The sequence below is a fragment of the Pezoporus flaviventris genome, unplaced genomic scaffold (genome assembly GCF_033815535.1).
Source record: "Pezoporus flaviventris isolate CSIRO_AGI_PZ_B2104156 unplaced genomic scaffold, CSIRO_AGI_Pfla_v1 ptg000002l, whole genome shotgun sequence".
Classification (NCBI taxonomy): Eukaryota; Metazoa; Chordata; class Aves; order Psittaciformes; family Psittacidae; genus Pezoporus; species Pezoporus flaviventris.
Genome location: NW_026892550.1, coordinates 91651124 through 91674345, shown reverse-complemented (window position 1 = coordinate 91674345; position 23222 = coordinate 91651124). Strand labels below are relative to the sequence as shown.

Genomic DNA, 23222 nt, shown 5'->3' with positions numbered 1-23222 from the left:
TTTATTTTTAAACTGTGTTTTGTCAGAAATATATGGTTTAATAAAAGAACCAATTTCCTTAGAAAGGATGAAATACTTCACAAAAATGTCATCAGGGAGGTTTCAGAGTGATATTTCTGAACTACATAAGCAGAAGGGGCTCACAGTGCAGTATCCAGCAACCCAGAGGCCCACGCACTGCTTCTGGATGTGGGATTCAAATCCTTGCCTTGTCTTATTTGGTGCCCATGGCCCCAGGTATTGCTTTACTCCCCAGCTTACTGCCTACACTGTATGACAGTATGGTGATAGACTGTCCCTGTCTTGTATTTTTCAAAGTTCTCCGTTATTCCTTGAGAGGATTTGCAGCTCTCCCTTCAACTTCTGTATCAATGTCTAATGAGAGGCCTCCTGCCTGCAAAAACGCTCCCTAAAACCACCTCTATAATACAATATTCCCTATTTGGGAGAGCGGAAACACCTTACTGACTCCAATGTTCATTTAACAGAGGGGTATGTTTAACCCTCTTGAGCCCTTTCTCCACTCAGTGTAGCTCTTTCTTGGTTGGTACTGAAAGGTGCAAGAAGGCAACAGATCATGTTTGAGGCAGATGAGAAAATGATGTATTTGGGTTATGGGCAAGAACCTGTGTAAACTTTTGCAAGCAATCTCACAAAGTGTAGAAGACATTCCCAGGGAGGACACAGTGAATCACATAATATAATTTCAGAAGGGAAATTTATGAGGTTAATTATTTATCTGCTAATTTAACATCAGCTGTATTCAAAACCAGTTTGAAAAGCCATCGACAGGTCTTTAAGTATTTTCTTACTTTGGAGCTGAGGGGTAAAGTCTAATAATTTGACACATTCTCACTGAAGAATCCAGCATCTGATTTTTGTGATTGTGAATTACCAGATTCTCTGTGTGTAAATAGCCTCTGTATCCTTGACAACCAGACTTCTCTTCAAGACTGACTCATTCAATGAGGTCATGATTCATTGTCAGAGGCATCACAATTCATTACCTTCTTTCACAGGATTTTTCTTGCCATTTGGTTTGTGCCAAATCATAGTAATTGAGATTCCTTTACAGACAGGAACAAACTATTAACCAAAAAGGAAACAAACACCCAACTCACCAAAAGTAATGCATAAATGAACCTCAGTTCCAGGCAGATCCCTACAGGCTCCAAAGCCCAGCAAGGTATGGTCCTATAGGACACATGCTTGTTCACGGACAAGATACTGAGGACCATGTGAAGAGCTGAGATAAGTAAGACAGACAGTGGATGCCTACACGGAATGACTAGTAGCACTTCCATACCTTTAGACTAGTCATCAGTAACAATTCCTGAGTGTTTCTCCAAGGTGTAACAAATGGCACACAAAACCAATCACCTCTGGCCTTTAGAAATTGCAGGTGGCTTACTTGGCAAAAAGAATTAAAGGGCATCCGCTTCCTCTTAGCCTACTCTTTGTTTCTATTAAAATTGTTCATTTCAAGACATTCTTGACTGATACAAACCATCTTTATCACAGGTGCCCTTGGGGTGGGAAAAGGAAGACTTCTGTAAGTGTAATTGTTTATGTAAGATTTGGTTCCATATGCCACAGACAGCAGAACAAAACCCACAGGATTCCATCTAGCTGTGTACAGTGTGGCATCTAGCACTACAGAGTATGGCACAGGAGGTAAGTCTAACCTCTAACCTAAAACTGTACAAAAAAACTGGTGTGGGTTGTTTTTTTTTCCCCAACAAAATGGAGATGCAACTTAATGAGTCCTATAATGAGAAAAACGTGATTAGAATCTTCTTCAAGCAATCTGAAATATCCAAGTGCTCCAAAAAGTATGCCAGCCATCTTGTGTTTGCATGAATGTGACCAAAGCAGCAAAGAGGTGTGTATATATACCCCCTGTGACCTGAACAGCAGTCAGCCCTGTGGGTCCAAGTCTGACACAGTGCTGTATGTAAGAGATGACAAATTCTCAAGTCCCATGGACTTTGAGGCTGGATGGAATTAAATCAATGCCTTTTCAGTCTGAGTTGAGGAATGCAGTCTGATTTGACTGAGGAAAACTTTACTGGGCCAGCTCTACCTTGGAATTTAAATTTCTCCCTGCATTTCCTTCTTTCCTATGCTATTCTTCTTAATCCTCCAGTACAAACTTCACAGTCTGTCTTTCTCTCCCTCTTACCCTGGAGGTTTCTTTTACCTCGTTTCCTATTCCAGTCTTACCATGAAATACAGGATGTGCCAAATATGTTGTGTCATACGGTTTATATTAAATGCCATGGAACTGACTAACTTTGGTGATTTTTTAAGAGTATATTTTCTAACTTGGGCTAACGACATCTGTTGATTTTTTGAGAGGATAACATACCAAACCAGACGGTTTCTTTTCAGAACTAGAATTTTGCTCATTTCCATAGTGCAAATCACAGCTTTAATTGGTTTATACTTTTTTTTTTTTTTTTAATTGCATGAAGAATTTTAAACAGTGCTGCCTGAGGGCTAGTTCTTTAACTGCTGAATATAGGAAGAGCTTTACTGAAACCAGGGGGCTAATGTGCACTTGATGATAAGGCTCTGGCCTCTCTTTCAAAGCAAAGAGCTTCAGCCCTGATTCAGTATTTAGGGGTAATTTTAGCAGTGTGAGCAAGTCCATTTCAGCTGAAGAAATTGCTTATGTATTTGCACCCCTTCTTGAGTAAAATATCTCAGACCAGAAAGCCAGTGGAGGATATTGTGCATCTTAGACTTCATTACCTATGTTGTAATAGAATTGACAGTGTGATACTATATACTATAATAAACAACCAAGCCTAAGTTATACCTGTAAACACAAATTTGTTCATTGACAGTGAAGATTCAATTTGATTTTAAGATACTTCTATTAAATAATTATTTGTAGATGTTACATATGAGCAAGATGACCCACATTGGAAGCAGATAAGTCATTGGAGCCTAAAGAGTGATTTGCCCAATTAGTTGTCAGTTGTCTACTCTCAGGTGAGCTTAACCAGTCTCCAGAACCATTCGCTGGGATCACAGTTGAGCTCCCTAAATACAGGCGCATAGTACCATTAGAAGCACGTTGGTGCTACCCCACTGGCCCATCATCTGCCTTACCAAAAGATACAGATACAACACAGATCTACAGGAGGTGATGTAGGTCTGTGTTGTATTTGCCAGTCCCACATAGATATCTGAGAGTATCGATGATGACTCCAATTATGTTTAGGCAATTGGACCAAGCCCTAGATCCTCAGTTATTAGCTTCAATATTTTTTTCTCATGTAAATGTATGTGTCTTAACCTTGTGTTGAATCCAATCTGACTGTCTCAGTGTATCATATGAATTAATGTCAGCCTCTAAGTCACAGAAAAATACTTTGATATCTCCCAGGTAGGAGGTGTATTTTCCTAAAATTCACCTTTTAGAAAACATTTTCCCGGTTACTACATCTCTTCTTTTGTTTCAGGCCTTAAAATCGCTGTCATGCATGATTCTCAGCACCAGCACAGAACTAAATCTCTACCAGAACTTTGTTACAAGCCATAAAACAATGATGCTTTTCAGTCCCTGTGTTGATCCTGCCCTACAAGCATCAATTATAAAACATTGAGTTATCAGTGTACTGATCAGTATACCGATCTAACTTTAAAAGCTGCCTTCTAGGGACCACACCTGAACAGTTGGTTGTAAATACCTTATGTATGAAATTCAAGCAATATTGGCCAGCTTTGATATGCCAGTTAACCCATGTAGTAGATCTTCTGTTTCTGGGGAAATGCAGCTTTTGAAATCAGTGTGATTGCTTTTCAGTATTCATCCAGTATTTTATGTTCATACTCAATACTCCTGATGTCACTCTACAAATTGTTAGCAGGGAAAAATTGGTTAGATTTAGGAAATACAATGCACTAGGAGAATGGTCAAAGTCTGGGACAGGGGGCCAGGAAGGTTGTGGAAACTCAGTCTTTGGTAACTTGCCACTCAATTGCACAAGGCGCTGAACAACCTTATCTAAAGTGCTTTGAGCAGGGTTTGGACACTCTCCAGAGGTCTCTTGCAACCTCTTCTATGGTTCGGTGTTTTTCTTTTTCTTTTTTAACCTCACTTACTAAAGTATTCTTTGAACATTAATTAACTATATGAATCTTAACTGAATTTTAAAATGGATCACCAAAAACTTTAGGCAGTTCTGATGCCACTACTCTGCTCTGATGGAATCTACTGCTGTTTAGCCAGCCAGTATTATTCTACACCTGGTAGAAGCACAATCAGCTTCAATTCTGAACTCTCTGCATGCTACATTTGAGTCTGGCCTTTCAAAATGACCACACAACAATTGATGTTAATTTATCCATATTGTTCGAATCCATCCTGCTTTTATATTCTACTTGACAATAGTAGAAAATGTGCTATTAAACTGATACTATAGCTTGACCCTATTAAATGAATAGTATTCTATACAGCCTATTTTCAAGGGCAAATCCTGGGAAAATGAGTGGCAGTGTGGCTGGGTTAAGCATATGATTAAGCTAAATAAGAAGTGTGCAAGGTCTTTGAATTTTGGCTACTGTATTTCTAGCTAGGGTCTGCCCAACCCTCTTTGTGAATTTCACTCTATTAAATGATGCTGACTAAAGAGTTTCAAACTTGTCCAGTGCAAAAAGAAAACAGTTTCATATTCTTTGGATAGGAAGAGCTAATACTGGGACAGCAAGAGGAACTCAGCAGTAAGGTGCAGTGGCATAGGTGATGGGTACAGAACGTAAAAAGGTGAAGGACTACTCTAACACTTTGCCAAACCCCAAAGCAGCATTCATCCTTGACTTTTCTAACAGTGAAAATGCACAAAGCCAGGTCCTATTTGCTTCCCCTGTTTGGTTGTCCTCAAACTGCATGGGTTATTTCAACCCCCCCCTCAATGGACATCATCTTTCTGTCACAGCAGAGTCTTGTCCCAAAGGATATCACCCATCCAACCTCCTGTGAAACATACCTTCAGGTCAGACACATCTCTGTAGCACTGCTCGGAACGGGTGTGATCAGACAGCTGTACATTCCAGAAACATGGGAGCTGGTAGACAAGGAAGGGATTTTGTTTGATGACTGCATTGAAGATATCCTATCAGACAAAACCAGAGAAACAGTAGGGTACATTGCTTCTATAGTGAGGTGATCTCAACCCCTCCCTGACTCTGAGCTGGCTGTTGTTCTCCCCATCACAGGTAGAGATGCAATTGGTCTGTGAGCTGAACTCTGCAAACCTTGCTTTGTCATTGTTTCTATAGAGGGGGCTATCAATCTGAGGCGTGATATATAGGTCTGAACAAGAGGAACAGGCTTTCTTGACACACAGAGCTAACGGACTGCAGCAAAGTTTTCAAAACATGTTTCTTGTACTGCTGGCAAAAGATGGGGTTCTTGTTCTAGTCACCAGGGAGAGTAACAAGCAGCAAATGACAAACTGTCTGCTGTTAGTAAGTACTGCATCACTTTTCAATAAAGGGGAGGAAAGTAATCCTGGCAGTTGTGCTGCTTCAAGGTGAATTACTATGTGGGATTTTAGCTAACATTTCATTGTTGCTACAAGTATTCTAGGTATTTCATGGAAAGGGCATGTAGGACAGATCTGCAGAACAGCCTACACCATAAAGGGGCAGAATGTGTTCCGCCTCTGTGCAGCCACCCGGTTGGAAAAGTAAGTTATAAGGACAGTCTTGTAGTTAAGGTATTAGGTAGGACATTAGCAACCTTAGTTCGTTCTGCAAAATTCTGCCCCACGCAAGTATTAGACATCAGCTCAGGACCTGACTGAAAACACAGTGAAGTTCTAAGAATCATTTTAATGAACTTCAGTAGGTTTTGGATCAACCTGCAAGGATACTGTACACAAGTGCACAACTCTATGTGCACAGTAAGCTGCATGCTTCCTTAGTGGTGACTAGCCACAGAATCACAGAATCAACTGGGCTGGAAAAGGCTTTTAAGATCATTAAGTCCAGCCTTTACCCCAGGACTCATAAACCAGATATAGCTCAGAAGCAGTAAAAATATCTAAATATGATGCTGAATTGAATTAATACACTCGAGATGTTGAGCAAGACTTATCTGTTCAGGTCAAGTACTATATAAACAGGGATTCTGGATTTAAAACTGAGAGCTGGCAGGAAGCACAAGAAGAGCAAATATGCATTTCTGTGTACAGGTACACTACTTTTTCTCTTGGCCTCAGCTTCCCATCCAGGGCAGGAAGAAAGCAGTGCTTTTGTCTTCACAGGGGTGCTATGGCAAGGAGTACATTCAGACTGTTGGGACTCATCTGCCAGAAACTGTAAAGAAGTATCTGGAGGCTCTTAAAACTAAAGTCTTCTTAGACAATAAGCAGCAGGAAAAGACACAGTATATTTGGACTTCTCATGTCTGGAGAGTTTTATGTTGAAGAAAGGAGGACAGAAAATTAAAGCCTGAAAACACTGTTTGTCTGTCTTGTGAATCATCTGTGCAGAGGAGGTAAAAATGTCAGTGTAGTAAGAAAAACTTCATGAGTAAACCTTCATTCCTGTCTTGCACCTTTTCTCCAGGACGACTCCACAAATGATGACTACACGCACAGTATCTTTTCCCCACCTTTTCCAACATCCTATGCACCTTCCCTTTCCTCAGTCCACAGAGCAGTGGTTGTACCAATCCTCTTCCACATCCTACTCACCTGGTCAGCCAGTGAAGTGGATAGCATGCTCATTAACTCCCGCTCTGCTGTCAGTCTCCACATCTGCTCCCATTTCATCTTCCGTAACTTATCGAGAAGCAGCAAGATAACCCCTGAAGGAAAACACAGCGCAGAGAAAAAGAGAAACCATGATGTCACATGCCAGACAGGGCCCATCCTGTCCATGTGCTGAATCAGCAGGTAAAACAAGGACCTGAGCTAAGATCTATCAGTGGAAACTGCAGTCCTTACCCCATGCTATCACAGGAGACAGACAGACTAAAAAAAAAGCTTCAGATTTCAAGAGGCCATAAGAGAAAGCTTTCCTGAACCCCTGGGGCTGTAGAGAAGAAATGGTGAGATAGCATACAAATGAATGCTAAGTTATACAGGCTTGCAAGAAGGCTAAAGTAGCTAAAGAGGAGTGAAACGGGGAAAAAGAGAGTCAAGAGAAGGATGCTGTATTTCTAGTAGTCTTAATTGATACAGCTTGATTTCATTATGACTTAATTAGCATTGGGTTATTCCTTAAAAAATGAACCAATACGATGTGGTTAACCACATGATGTGGTTAACTCCATCCAGAGGTTATTATCATTCCAAAGAGAGTTAGACAATATCCTACAAGAAAGAAAGCAGCACCCTCTTAACACTCGGAAGTGACCCTCCCCACTCCTTACTCTGAAAAGCTACAGGCTCTGAGAGGACATTCTTTCATTTCACTGTCTACTAGGGAAAGGGTAGAGACAATCCTGACTTATCTTATGTGACTCCATTTCTGCCATCTTCACACTGAAGATGGCTTCTTCCAAAATCCCATTGTTTAAATTAATTTCTATCTGGCCCAGAATTAATATTATGATGAGACAAAGAAAATTTTTTTCACTTATATAAAACATTTTACTCAAGGTGTGTGTGGCAAAATCTGGCTCTTAATACTTACTGCATAGGATGCAATATATACGCTGCCTAAAATGAAATCGCAGCCCATACTCCACCTAGTAAGAAGTTAACCACCTGACACATGTAATCCTTGATTCTGAGTAACAGATAATCAGTGCTGGCTACAACCTAGCCTTTGAGAGTGACCACCAGTAGGGCAGCAAGTGTTCATAGTGCAGGATCCTCAGATAAGAAAGTTACACTACGAGTGGGAAAAGAACTATCTCAACATGCATTGTTATTCCTCTGCTGCCTTTTGTCCAGACAAAACCCGTACTGTAGAAGAGGGGAAAACAGGAGAAGCAATGAAGCTGGATTAAAGCATCAGCAAAACCTCTTCTCCAGTGTGTCAGAAATTTTTACATGACAAATTAATTTGGGAAGACTTAAGATAAGAGCAGTGTCATTGGGAATGAAGGCAAACTGAAGGACCATAAAGGAAGACTACTGATAAAGAGCAGCCTAGGAAGTTGACAGGAAGTACCTAGTAAGAGCAAAGTCTGTTGTTTCACATCTTCATTAGTGGAAGGGGGACATGAACAGAATAGTAACGACACCTGCAAGTGACATTAAACAAGAGGTCTTACAAAAAAATATCATGGCAACTGCAGAGAAACATAACAGCTACACAGGAGAATATGAAATGGCAAAAAGCAGACACTGGGAAAAGCTGCCTGAGGGAGTCTAAAATGATAAAATTAAAAGTAATGAGAATAAAAAAGGAAATGTAATCTGAATACTTTAGAAAAAACCTCCTAAAGCAGTTGTGAAATAAACGAAAAATGGCAGATAAAATGCTTTATTTCATGAGTCTTTAAAAATCAGGCTACACAAAGATGAGAAAGTGTACCTTCCCTCCACTGGTGGGAAGACAGCAAAGGCGGTTCCATTTCATTCCTATCTTCAGTTTCTGACATGGCAAATTTCTTTCTAGTAAAACCTGGCACTGCCATAAATAAAAAGAAAACCTCTTCTGGCAGTGAATTTTGTGGCCTATTTTAGTTCTGTTTTCCATTTCAGTCCATCTGGTTCCCAAGGATGCTGGAACCTGTACTGGAGGGATCCCCTTTCATCTTCAGTCAACCTTTCTGCTTCCAGCTGTTGGATTGGAAAGGGGCGTATTGTCACAACATGCTACAACTTCTTTTTGCCAGTGTGTTTTGTCTTGTCTCCAGCATAACTGAAGCCTATTTGGAGTGTGCAGTGTGTGTGCATTAGCTTCTCAGAGAGCCATTGTGCACTGTCTGAAACTCGACATCAATGTGAAGCAGGTTCCTAGTGTTGCAGCAATAAACTGGGTGGGATAAGCTCCTCTCTAGCAGTGGATTTTCTCCAGCTGGCAAGAACTGTCAGCTTTGTTTCAACAGTGAAATGCAACAGAGAAGATTTTTTTATTATGAAAAATAAAACATAACTGTAAGATTCGGTTAACCGTAATTTAATAGTTTTTACAATTTACAGACAATAAAACAATTATTCTTAATTTTTTTAAGCCTCCAGTCTGAGGAGGAGAAGGGAAAATATTTTAAAATGTGCACTATTCTTCAATTTATTTGTCTTCCACTCTTATGCTAGCAGGAGATTATTGCATTGCAGCTAAAGAGATTATGCTGTCCTGAGGGGCTATCATGGTAGCAGCTGAGAATAAAAGAGGCAGATGTGGTGGAAAAACTGGAATAGATGTGAGAAAGGATGTATTAAATTATGATGCAATCATGGCTATCAAAGATATTCACAGGCTTTTAATGTTCCATCGTCAAGACTAATTTTGATGTGATTTCTATTTTAATTCACCAACAGGCTTGGGTTTAACACCTTTGTGCAGCCCCTGTTCAAGGCTTCTCCCACTGTGGAATTCTAATTTACTGCTGCTGTAAAAACAACTACTAGAAAATATTTATATCGAGATTAAATATTTACTCATTAGAATTAGTGAGAACAAGAGATTTCTACTAAGAGGAGAATTTAATACTATTCAGCTAATTAGTGTTATTTAGTGCAAAAGCAAAGCAAAACCATGTGTGTTGGGAACTCAGTTAATGCAAAGGAAAAATTACATTTCCTCAGCACAGAGCACTTAAGTTACTCTTCTATACTGTTCTGTTACCAAAAGCAAACATAAAAACGAACTTATTCCAATCTGTGCAATTAGTTTGAAGGCAAAATGTCTGAAATAAGGGAAATATTTGCCTCGGGAGCCCTTTCCCTCAGAGTGAAACTGACTGAAATCTCAGACTAAATTTAAGATGACATACAGCTGAACATAACAGAAAAAGGGACCTACTCTCAGCTGCCGTGCTGGGGGAGGAAGAGACTGAAATAAAAATAAAAAAATCAAAGGAATATTTTATGAACATCTGCCCCCAGGCACTGGGACTTATCTTTTGATGAGTGCAGCATTGTCCTGCCCTAACCTACCTGAGAAAAACAAAGGGAAAGCTTGGCAGCAAATAAACAGAAGGAGAAAAGTGGCAAACCAATTGTCTCATGAGTATTAAACAAATAATGATCAGCCACAGAATATCCTATTTTTGTCACCTTGAGGAAATAGTTCAGGCATATACAGAGATGCAAATACCTCAAAGAGGTCTTGGAAAAACAATGCTTTATTACTAAACCTGTGGAACACGTCCTAGTCTAGTTTTCACTTGAATGCCATTTTCTCCCCTGCTTGATGAGACTTTACTTGAACTAACAAAATCTGACAGATTCTGGATTGATCAAACAAACAAATAAGAAAGCAAACAACAAAGGAGTTTCTCAATTGTGCAATTTCAGGACACACACAAAATCCCAGCCCCACAAGAAAACAAATAAACAAAAAAAGGAATTTGGTGAATATACTGCAGAAAACAGGGCAAGAAACCTGAATTAACATTTTTGGACTAAAACGGTCCAGTTGGGAAATACTTCATTTTGGCATATTTTAAAAACCAACTTATTCTACAATAGCATTTTTCACTCCAAAATTGATACAAGTTATAAATCTTATTGAAAATATTTACAAGCTCTGAAAAGGAAAATAAATGTTTGATTCTGCGTCTAACAAAACTCTGGAGGTAACCTAAGTTTTTTGTCTTTTTCTCACTTTTTCATTCAATCCAAATAAAATTTCCTGGTTTTCCAGTGTTTTGACTAAGCAACAGTGTCACTACAAAATATTTATTTTTTCTGAATAGTAAGTGAAAATTTACAGAAACACCAGTGATTTCCTTTGGAATGCTACCAAGCATCCCCACGTCTTGCTTTGGGAACACAGACTATAGCTTTTCCCAGAATTCAGAGATGAATATATATCAGAGCTGGAAGTCATAAACAGCATTTTAGATAGAACAGGATCACTTATAGAAGTTATAGTGAAACTGGACGAGCTTTCAAACTCCATCAATTTATGACAATGGCCCTTTGAAGATGGCTGAAAAAATGCTCAGTGCTGTGGTGGAACAAAGGTATAGCTACTAAGAGATCATTTTCTGTAAGCACTACCTTGCCTGTTTCTTTCAGGTGGAACAGGACGCTTCTGTGAGCTGTTGAGGCAATGCCGTATTATGTGAGCCGCATCTCAGAGCCTATCCTTGTCAGATTTTTAAAAACTCTTCTCAAAACGATGTCTATAACAGGGAATCATCTAGACAGATAGCAAGTAGATACCATTACAGTATCTGAGAAAGACAGGCAAGACACACTTCAAAATATATTACAAAGCAACAGTGACTTTTAAAAGAATTACTAGGATTCTACAATACCTAACAAGCATACCAAAGACCATACACCAAAACCCTGGGTCTCAGATGCTGTTAGAAACAATGTTAAATAGGGCTGACAGTATGGGGATTTGCCGCAATAAATAACTGACGCAGAGATTTAAGGCAGTACAAACAACAGTAAGCTACCATGTTTTGTGAAATAGATTTGGCACCAAAAAGTCAATTTCAGTTTTAGGCACTATGGAAGGGGTTAGCAGCTTTGCTATCCCAGAAGTGCCGCGGCAGTGCTGACCACTTAGTGCCCTAGCAAATATTTATGCATGTTCTTTGAATTCCAATTTATTGTACCTGAAATCAACATAAGTGGTCACAGTGTGTAATGCTAGGAATGCAACTATGCCTCTGCTGGATCAAAGCCCAAAGTACCAGTACTGCAAAGGACTACATCTGAAATCCACTATCCCACACCTCCACACAATTGGCTGTGGCATCTGCTATCTACCCACAGTATCTATAGCAAAGAATAAAATACAACTGTATAGCTGTTAGGGATTAAAAAATGAACTAAAGCTGCAATTCCACAACAAGCCACTGCACACCTTTTTGAATCTTCATTTCAAGTCTTTGTGTGGATTAAAAACAATGCATTTATTTCACTTGACTTTTAAACCATCTATCTAATTGATGTTCCTAGTTCATTAGTATAATAAAACCACAGCTTGCGTCTATAGCTTTTAACACAGTATGTCCAGAGAACTTTAATCCTATTTCTATTAGATTTTTTTATATCCTGGTACATTATTTAACTATGGATTTACATACAACAGCCTTTTTTTTTTTCCCCTCAAAAACCCAGGCACTTTACAATGTAAAAAAACCTAATGAAAACTTGCAGGGATGCACAGTGTGTTAATTGAGAATAAACAACGACTCCACATTTGAACTTTTCTCTGAGAAAACAGAATAGGGCTGAGAAGCTGTTTTGAAATGGAGAGTGGGTGTCCCTCCGGGCATGGTGACAGAATGCAATAGCCCTTGTTTTCTCTGCACATATATTGAAAATGAAGCTGTGATAGAGTGCATTTTGAAATATACTGCAGTCACTCTGTTGGGAGCCTGGTTCCTCTTGAAGCATTATAAACATTTTGCTTACACTTCCTGATGACCATTTAATGAAATGGAACACTTTTATTTTCTTTTTTCTCCTCTTCAGAAGTATGCTGTTTCTCCTTAGGCAAAATTAAGATGAAGGATGTACTCAAGCATGATTCAAACTTCTTATAGAGCTACTGACTGTAGCTCAGAATTTCCTAGTTTTCTAATTATTTCTTTATTGTTTATATGATATTCTTCCTCAGCAATTCGAAAAAAGAAACATTTGCTTTCTGTCTTCTCTTTAATGACTTCAATTTCTGGGGAATTTCTCCAACTTTCCTAAATCCCCAAAGGCTGTTACAGAAAAATTTCCTTGATTCAGGAGTCTGAAAGGTCTACAGGAGAGAAGTCATGAGCCATTAAGATTTTTACGAAGCCTAAGGAGGAAAAATCTGTTACTTAAAGAACATCCTGCTAAGTAATGCTCTCCCCTCCTATCTTCCTGAGTCTTACAAAGAGAAATAACAACTCTGCAGGACTCTCAGATGTCAGCAAAGAAAAAATGTCTTGAGACCCAGAGGAAACGGCCTTCTCTTACACAGATCCCAAGAAGTACCAAGTCATACATTTTCCTGCCCGAATTGCTGATAAAGTTTTCCTAAATCCTGTAACAGAAGACAACATGACTCACGAAAAGACAAATATTAGCAAAATCAGAAAGGGAAGCTAGGGTTTCTCCCATCTGCTCTACTTGCTTTGGGAGTTGATGAAGACAGTAAGGATAGTAAGCTTTCTTGAATCCCTGTGTTTCCTGAACTCTGCAGAGTTATGGGAGATGAAAACCACCTGTGAAGAAGCTCCTTACATGGGTTTTAAAAAGCTCCCCCTTTGCATTCCGTGACCCTTATGAGCATATAGGATCCAGAGATTACATTTTAAACGCAGTGGAAAGCAAATATTAAAGGGATTTCTCAGTTGGTAAACTGGGAAGATGGCTTCCAAGAGGCAAATCATTAAATTCTTCCCAAAGTGAGAGAGGAGGGCAGTTTCCACTTCTACATGCTGTAACACAATGACAATGGCCATTCTAAATGGAGCAGAGGAGAGCTGTCTTAAAGATGTGACTCACATGACTGTCACACACAAGTATCATCCAAGAGCTATTTAGTGTGCATTTCTGTGTGCATCTGGAAGTCACAATGGAGTTGCCAAAAGCTGACACTAACAAAAAGATGGTCAGGTACAGTTCTTATTATGAAGCACTCTGAAACGTGAGACTTAACAAGAATGGGGGAAATGTGGAAAATTTCTACAAAGTTTTAGAGAACTTTTCCTGTCTTCAACGCTAAAAATGCAGAGTTCTTACATGGCAGGTTATCTGTGATTTCATTTACATGGATGCTTAGGTGACTTCAGCCGAGAGGAAAACAAAGTCCCAGTGAAATACATATTTAAGTGATAAAAGCCAGAAAGGATGATTTTCAGCTCTTGCATTACAGAGGCCATAGGATTTTTCCAAATCGATTTGTGCTTTAACTAGAACATAAATTCTAGAAAAACATTCAGCCTTGATTTAAAAATCTACAATAATGGGTAATCTATCACAAACTTTGACAAGTTATTCCAACGCATAATTACTCTGATGAAGGAGACTTCCCTTATTTCTGGTTTGAACATGTCTTTGAACCTGCAGTCATTTGATCTTGCTGAACCTTTGCTAAATTGGCAAGCCCTCTATTAAGAAATGTTATTTCATCCTGCAGATACTAATAAGCTGTGATCAAACTATCCCTTGACTCACTCCCAAATAAGCTCCGGGAGCTATTTTCCCCAACTTTATGGGATTTTATCCAGTATTTTCTCTGAACTTTGTTAATTTATAAGTACTTATCTTTGACCTGTGAAGATCATACCTGGACAAGTATGTAAGTCTACATTGTAAAATAAACCCATTCCAAGAAGTGATCCCTAGCACTCAGATCAAGGACTGCAGAGTGGCTGCACATACTGCCCAGTGTCTAGCTCTTCATTGAGCAGGCTGGCCACATCCACACTACATAACGCTCTTTCTCGGAGGGCCTAGTTCATGTTCCTTCGATTTTCAGGCATAACAGTCATTTTGTTTGCATTTTTCAGTGTCCAACATTATGAGAGCCATGTTACAAGCTTCTAGATTGGAGTTTTCAGCAAGGAACTGAGGGTCTGTGTTGTGTGCAGTGGAGAATGTCATCAAGGCATGTAAGAATAGTCCTATCCATACTACCTTCCAGAAATACTTCCCAGAGTATCAAAAAATCGCACTCAGTTTCTTTTTTCTTGGCAAAGGCAAGACAGGGTACCAACTGATTTCTATGTCCTGCTGATGATTAGGGTGCCAAGAACAAAGAACGACCCAGGGAGCTAAGCTAGCTGATAGCATAGACATCCAGTATGTCAGGAGTAAGAAATCCACACCCAATACAAAAAAGAAGTATATTTCTTGCACTCATGCTTGAAAGATCCCTGTTTAGACATCCAATGATCACACAAAGTATTTTGACAACTGTATTAAACCTGGAGGTCATGCTCATCTGATTATCTATCCTGGACTGATTCTCATGCATCTCTTCATTCCTTCCAAGCGTACAATCTTACAAGCCAGTGCTTCAAAACATGGAAGTGTGAGGGAGTGTCACAACCCTACATCAAGCCAGAGTAGCTGGACTTTGGGTGAGCTGTCCTGAAAAGGAATCACAGCATAGTACAAACTGTACAGGGTTACTGTGCAGGAGGTCCAGTCCTGTGCAGGATGTTTGGAAAAAGGGATCACACAAACCTTGTTTTCATGGATAAAAAATGAGGAGGTCTGCTGGAATTTGCAGGATATTTGCCCTGATAAAAGCAAGTACATCTTCCAAAACTAATCTATCTTGGACTCTTCACCAAAGAATCACCAGCCTTTAAAAGAAAAAAGTTTATCTCCTGATTCTCAGCTCCTATAAATCAGCTTAGGTCTCTTTAATGCAAGAGTCAGGCATTTATATCAGATCTGGACCTCATCCATGATGCTTATCTATGTTTTTTTCTTCCTCAGAAAGCAGCAAAAAATGAAAGGTAACAGGGACCATTGCTTTAAATTATGTGAGTTTTTCTGGTTTGGAGCCTCTCAAAAGCATCATATTTAATAGGGGTTGAAATGTCAACAATTTTACAAGGTTTCCACTTTGGACTATGTGAAGAGGAAAAATACATCCTGCGCAGGTGATAATTATTTTGCCTGGCTTATAATACTAACAGAGGTCCTCAAGGCTAATTACAGGGATGGGCACAATGAGTAAGAACCTGTCATAGCTCTTCTTGGTCTGGTGTTCAGTCAATGCCCTAGCAACAGAGAAGGAGATGTGGCTCCTGGGCTGAACAGCCTCTCAAGCGTTTCTTTAGAGCTGGATGACAAAAAGGTTTGGGGTTCTGCATTCATAAACAACCAGACAACTTTTCTTTCCCTCTAATAGGCAGTTTATTGACTGGATGACATTCAGGAGGAATAGAAGATTTCTAAGAAATGAGTTAGAGGAATAAAGAAGCAGTATAGAATGAACAAGCCTAAAAATTAATTATAGCCTTAATAAAACCCGAACAAACAGGAAACACTACGTACTTTAATGAAACGATTTAAACTAAGGGTCAGCTGCAGGTCAACCCTCCCTCCATGATTATTTCTCTTCCAGTAACAGACAGGATTAGGTTCACAACAGAAATAGATACATTTGCATAAGGAGAAAATGCATGTGGAGCTGTTTAGCATGCTCATATAGCTGAACTGAGGTACAGTTTGGATAAGTGGATTACAAGGTGCCTGCAAAATAAGTTGGAGTACCAAGCTCAGGGGGCTGTGTTCATTCAGACTGCGGCCAGGTACACGTGGTATTCCACAGGAGTTAATACCGTGTTTGATACTGTTTAACATCCCGATTAATTAGATAGAGATGAGCTAGAACACAACCTCAGCAATGTCACATGTGACACCAAATTGGGGTCTGTGGCCTTGGGGACAGAGCTGCTATTCAGAAGGCCCCTGGCAGGCTGGACAAGTGGGATAAGAGAAAGCTCATAAGGCCCAATGAGAAGCCCTGCATGGGACTATTCCTGAATGGGCAGCACAAGCTGGAGGACAACTGGATAGAATGGAGCTTTCCAGAAAAAGTCCTATGTGGTTGGTGGACAGCAAGTTGAACATAAGCAGCAATGCAACCTTGCAGCAAAGGTGACCAACCACATCCTGGGCTCTCTTAGCCCTGCTTAGGTCATGGAAAGTGATTACCACTCTCTCCTTAGTGCTTGTAAGACTACATCTGAAGTACTGTTTTGGGTTTCTTAGTCAAACCTAGACACTGACATGTTGGAGTAAGTCCAGAGGAGAGCAACCAAAATTGTTAGAGGCTTGAAAAAGACATACAAGAAGCTGAGAGAATTGGGTTTGTTCTACCTGGAAAGAGAAAGCTGAGGGGATCTCTTACTGCTGCCTAAAAGTACTTAATAGAGCCAAACTCTTCTAAGGGATGCAGAGAGAAAGAATGAGACATAACTGACAAAAAACTGCAGCAAAGAAAATTCTAATTACAAATTAGGGATTTTTTTTCTATTTTTTAATTTTCTTACTAAAAGACAGTAACAAGAACAGGCTGCTTCGGGAGGTATCCTTGGAGATACTAAATACCCAATTGGAAAAGGCCCTGAGCAACATGAGTTGGTTTTCAGAGGGAAGAGGACTAGAAGATCTCTGGAGATGCTCTCTGATCTGATCATCTGAAGATGACCAAATTCAACTGTTTTTTGTTGGCACTCATTTACAGGTGACAGCTTTGACATAAAAGCGTAGAAAAGAAATCTTAGTTACTCTGCTACTTTGTGTGGCAGACACCAGGCTGCCCATTAGACTCCGAAGATGGAGTCTAACAGTGATGCCTCCTTCTTTGTTTTGGGACTATGGCTACAACCTCTGTTTCTGTACCTACAAAAGAAGAACTGCCTTTACCCAACCACTTTTATAAGCACAATGAGAAACTGGAAAGTGAACTTGCAATTCAGAAGAAAAAGCACTGGGTTTACTATTACTATGCATTTGCCTGGGGTTCTCCCGTCATATAATACAAATTTCTGTTCTCAGTTTAGGCACCTGGATACCTCTACTAAGCTTTTATGTGCAAGTCTTTCATCTAAATCTAACTTGATAATGATGGTCTCTCTACAATAAAGAGAGGGCATTTCAGAGTGCTGGACAGCATAATTACTCATCAAGCTATGTATGTTCACATGAAGAACTGTCTTGATCAAGCTAAAAATATCACACTTCCGAATGATACTTTAAATCATTAATTAGATATATATATATGTATCCTATTGGTGTACATTACATGGAGAACTTTACATTATGAACTTAGGTCAGACCAGTAAAGAAAAAACCTAAATAGGAGAATTTAATCAACTAAAAAACCCCACTTTTTATTTACGGCAATACAATAGAAACTAAAATCTGGTATAGACTGTCTGAATGCCACTGCTTTTTTATCACAGGTTTCTTAGCAGACAAAAGTTTTCAGTGTTTCAAAGAAAGTCAGGTGTTGTTTTTTTAAAAAAAACACAGTTATTGCAGGGTCTAAGGAGCAGAGGACGTATCTCACAGAATACAATAAAAAGTAGACTAATTCAGCCACAGCAATGCCATTACATGGGTAGGCCTCTCAAACTAGAGGCACCATTTTCAAAATCAAATATATATTGGCCCTCATTTCAGAAATGTCAAGAGTGCTGTAAACAAGTTCTCGGTGCATCACATGGTTTAGAAAATGTATGAGGAAGACTGGAAAGAAAGCTATTCTTTGAGGGCAGTCAGCTTTAAGAAAGCTTATTTTTAACTGCAAGCTACAGATTATAGCCAACAAAGAAAAGGATGTGGTCATCAAAGTTGGAATTATCATTTTAGCTTCCCAACATTGACACAAACAGACTGATATTTCCTGCTGAGCCTAAAAGCAACAATGTATTGGCACTACCTATACAATGTGCACACACCTGTACTTCAAATGCATCTTCATGAGTTATAAAGCACAGGTATATCAAGCATGTTTTGTATCAATAACAGTATTTGCTGAATGAGCTCACAGTACCTTAGAGAAGCAAGAATCTAATAAAAAACCCTGGCACAGTGTGAATGTGAGTAGGTGAAGAAATTACTACTTTTTGCCTTGATGTTAGTGTTGGACTTTTCTCTCTCTCTTTTTTTTTTTATCATTAAAATAATTTTACACTGTTTGCAAATGCTCCTGTACTTGCATCTAAACCTGTATGATAACAGTTCCTGTATTAAATGAGACTAATGTGTTATGTAATGGGAGATAGGAATATTGCGATGGCTTTTAGAGAGGACACGGCTAAACTGAGACAGGCCCTGATGTTTCAAGGATGTTTAAAGGTTCCATAAACCATGAGGTTTCTGACTTCTGCATTTGTTGAGACAATCTGGAAAAAATCTTCCCTCTCAAGCGACCAGTACACTCTTCTTTACACCATGGAGAAAAGCAGTGGTTTAAGTCAGAATCTGTGGAATAGTTCATAAATTATTGCTATATTCAGATGGCTGTCATAGAATTCTGACTCTTCCATGGGGAGGGAAAGGCATTTTGGTAACAGATCTATCCAGACTTAGGCAACAATAGCTATATAAAGCATTAATTGTGAGGCTTTCTGAAAAATAAACCCAAACAGAAATGTCTGATTAAATTAAAAGTGCTCCGCACTTCTTAACATCAGATCCATTATCATAATGCTGTGAACAGAAGCCTGTGGAGTGCAGATGAATGCGGTTTCCATGTTTCCAGGACAGGACCATGACCACAACCACCCCACTGTGCTCTGTTTTACTAGTCATTTGCTCTCTGCACTGAAGGTGCACAACTTCATCATGAAGAAACGCAAGATGTGATCCAGTCTAACTTCATATAAACAGCCTGCCCTATGCTTGTCCTTCTTATTTACAATTGCTAAATATTATGCAAAAATGACACAACATATGCTTCTCACTTCCAAATCATCTTTCATAGGTTCTTTTTTTTTCAGGGAAACAATAAAGAGATTCATTCAAGCATTCTTCCAGTCATAACAAACATCAGAGTAATAATGCATGGTGCACACGTAGCCTGGTAATCGTTAGGTGCTAGCCAGTCCCTTCTGTTCGCAATCCACAAATCTGGTAAAGTGACATCTCTCAGCGTGGGAGTATGAGTCCTCAGCTCAAGCTGTTAAGACACATCCTTACTGTATCTAGTAGTTGCACTGAAGCAGTGTATTTCAGATGAGCCTCAAACTCTCAGCATGGGCTTCTGTAGTCTAGAATTCTGAAATCCCCTCTGCCAAAGTTTTTCCAAATGCCCCTCCTGGCACCCAAATTACAGGCACAAATCCATCCTAAAGCTCTACTCGAAAGGCAGAGAAAACATTTGCAGCAGATATAAGTTGGCCTTGCTGCACTGAAGCCAGAGAAGACAGGGGTGATTCACACCAGCTGAGGAAGTGGCCTGAAATCATGGTAACAGCCACCAGAAACTGCTTTTAAAAGCTGTTCTCCACCATGATGGAAAGTATAAAGCCGACAACGTACTAAAAGCTTTTATGTTTAGAATTTTTTTGACAAGATATTTTTCTGAGGTCTAAGATGACTGTTACTTCAGAAATTAACATCAAGCTCCAATTCTGGAGCTGTCAGTTTAACATCTGTAAAGAGAAAAATCATAGTGCAGCTCAGACAATACTTTAGAAAGCACAGGTTTGGTCAGTGAAAGACAATGCAGATGATACAGAGAGAATAGTGTCTGTGAGAATTAATGGTGTAGACAGGCAAAAGGGAATGGGCAATACATAAAAATGCATTTGATTAAGCAGCTTACCCAGTTTTGGCCAGTGAGGTACAGAAAAAACCTGGGTGCCTTTGTGGTACAGAAGAAACTGTGTTTAAAGTGGCTTGAAGAAGGGAATATAATCTCAAATAAAGAATGGTTCTAACCAAGAGTATTTTAATCACCAATTAAATTGTCACTGAACTGAGTTTTGAGTTTGATCTGGTTTTCCAAAATTATAATATCATGAATTTAAGTGTGATTTGGGTTACAGAATCATAGAATGGTTTGAGTTGGAAGGGACCTTAAAGATCATCTAGTTCCAACCAGCTTGCATGGGCAGGGATGCCTTCCATTAAATCAGGTTGCTCAAAGCCCTGTCCAACCTGGCCTTGAACACTGCCAGGGATGGGGCAGCCACAGCTTCTCTGGGCAACTTGTTCCAGTGTCTTACCACTCTCACTGGGAAGAACTTCTTCCTAATGTCTAATCTAGATCTCCGCTCTGCCAGTTTAAATCCCTACACACACTTCTAAAAAATTTTCTGCCTGTGCAAATGAGGAAGAAGGATGAAAAACAGCCCCCCCAAAAATCTTCCCTTGAAGATGTATTGGTTGTCAGGAGGTTTGGTCTGGGCACACAGTAATAGAACACACGTGATTACTGTGTTAAAGAGCTAGTGGAGAAGGAACAAACACACCTATGGCTTCTATGTATCTGCCTTTTGGGACTCCTCCCAACCTATATTTTTTCCAGAGTGACTCAGAAAAGTACAATGAAAGATAAATTATTTCCTTCAGAAAGTGGGAGGAATAAATGGAGTAATTTTTACTTCAAGGGGTGCTTCTGCATCAAACCTGCCAATGTTGGGACTGGCTGAAGAGGCCCACATAAAAACTTTATCTTGGGATTGTGTCCTGGGTTTGTAGTAAACACTCTCCCAAGAGCAAAAGCAAAGTCTGTCTGATCCAGCTTTGCTCAGCCCATTGAAGTTTCAGCGTTTTGGGGGCCCTTTTATTGTTTCTAAGTACAGCTGTAAGCAGCTGAATTTCTGAGTCTTTCCTTTCCCAGCCCACTGCCTTTGATGAGTGTTTTGCTTAGAGTTATAGTCTCTCTTTCCTGCCCTCTTCCTCCCCCACCCTTAGTTTTCTGAATCCTCCTTGGCCACAAGTGTTGCATTCAGTGACAATTATTTTAATTTACTGAACACATCAAACAAGCTCCAGCTTCACTTCATATTTCATCTTCATTGAAATATTTTTACTTCCAATCTCAGCTAGATTACTGAGGCAAACAATAAATTCAATTAAGAAAATTACAGTAAATTATGCTGATTCTGTCAATAACATCATTTGCTACTTCTCAGAACTTGAACTGCTTCACCCAGTGACCTCCTGTTGCATGTAGTTAAAAAAACATCAATCCACTTCTTATGATCACTTGTCATTCTTCCATTCATTATCTACCTTCTGGTGTTTTGTTTGTTTGTTTGTTTTTTGAAGAGTTTTTACAATTACAGGTGAGTTGTCTGAAGAAAGAAATTAGGAACAGACTAAAATCATCGGCAGGATTATGCATAGCCTGGTAGGTACGTATTAACACATACCAGGAATTAACACATGCCATTTATTTGAAGGACTGCAGGCATTCAATTATTTTTGCTTTCAGTGGAAGAATTTTGTGATAAACTGGCATTTGGTATCCCTATAAACCATATGGAACAGTAAGTTAAGACAATATAAATTAAAGCTTTATAGCACTTTGATTTAATTAATTGCATTTTAGATACCATACATTTTTGGGTTATTCTAATGTTATGTGGTTGTGACGCTTTCTGCCAGCATTAAATGTCTGAAAGGAAAAAGCAAAAATGTAGCAGAAAGAAAGTACCTGTAAAAGTTGTTCATCTCTCAGTAGAACAAAAGATATTGTTTTGTGGTGTAACAGTGAACAGAACTGACATCAATGTATACAGCTGTGTATAACGTAAGCTTTTTGTTTTCAGGACAAATCCATGAAACTTGGCTCTGTCTAATGCTTTTGGAAGAGTGAGGGGCAGGAGTGGGCAGCCCTAACCTTTATATATGCAGTTCTGCTCTGGCAAGTGGAGAGCCAGGAAACAAAAACTTCTTTTGCTGAAATCTTGTATTCATATCTATTTTGTTCTGTTAGGCTATCCTTTGGAATCTTTTCACAGAACAGAGATGCTTTGCAGAGGCTGAAATACAAATTCACAAAAACTGGAGTGATTCCCCCAAATAGACAAAGGAATATAGAAATACAGATGACCCAACCACAACTTGTGCAATCCTTTTCCTAGTTAGTCTGTTTAATTGAATTGAATGCATTTCTGCAAAGCGAAACTTCTGTTACGGTGAATAATTTCCTGATAGGGCAGGGGTATTTAAATAGACTCACCTGTTCTAAATGGAGGCTTCACCATCTGTTCTGCCCTTTTATTACAAATAGAGAGGGAACCTAACTCCCTGCATCAGCATGTACAGCCTAGCATTGGAATGATTTAGATGTACGTGTGTGTTCTCTATGCACCTGGTATGTTTTCTCACATACCAAACACAAATCAGAGGGAAGACCTCTCTCTTGTAACCTAACAAATTCTCTGATCTAATGCCTTTATTCCTTTCCCATAGCAGCAGAAATTGATGGCCAGTAGTTTGCATTTTATTAGGACAATTATGACTCTGTTGCTGTCCTGGAGGAGTTATATCTTTATTGGGCTGACATTTTGTGATATCATTTACCTTTCTACAATAAATGAGCCTTGATCCCTGTTCTTTCCCTCTTCTTGGGTCTACAAAAGCTTATCATAGACAGAAATCTTGTAGGAGATGTGCTGAGAATGTGTCAGACTGCTGAGAAGCTCAGTCCTTCCCTGA

At 39.3% G+C, this 23222-nt stretch overlaps 1 protein-coding gene across 5 annotated transcripts in view; it reads right to left on the bottom strand.

The window, feature by feature from the left end:
- Nucleotides 1-23222, bottom strand: part of LARGE1 (LARGE xylosyl- and glucuronyltransferase 1) — a 278219-nt gene that overhangs the window by 40003 nt on the left and 214994 nt on the right. For 4 of the 5 annotated variants that reach the window (XR_009741802.1, XM_061445076.1, XM_061445074.1 and 1 more), the window contains 2 exons: nucleotides 6711-6823; nucleotides 4998-5123 (listed from right to left, as the gene is read on the bottom strand). Coding sequence is in view for 4 of the 5 variants with exons in the window: in XM_061445076.1 (XP_061301060.1) it covers nucleotides 4998-5123; nucleotides 6711-6823 (239 nt within the window). In the remaining variant the exon portion in view is untranslated. The remainder of the gene's footprint in view (nucleotides 1-4997; nucleotides 5124-6710; nucleotides 6824-23222) is intronic. The other variant, XM_061445078.1, reaches the window with a different exon arrangement.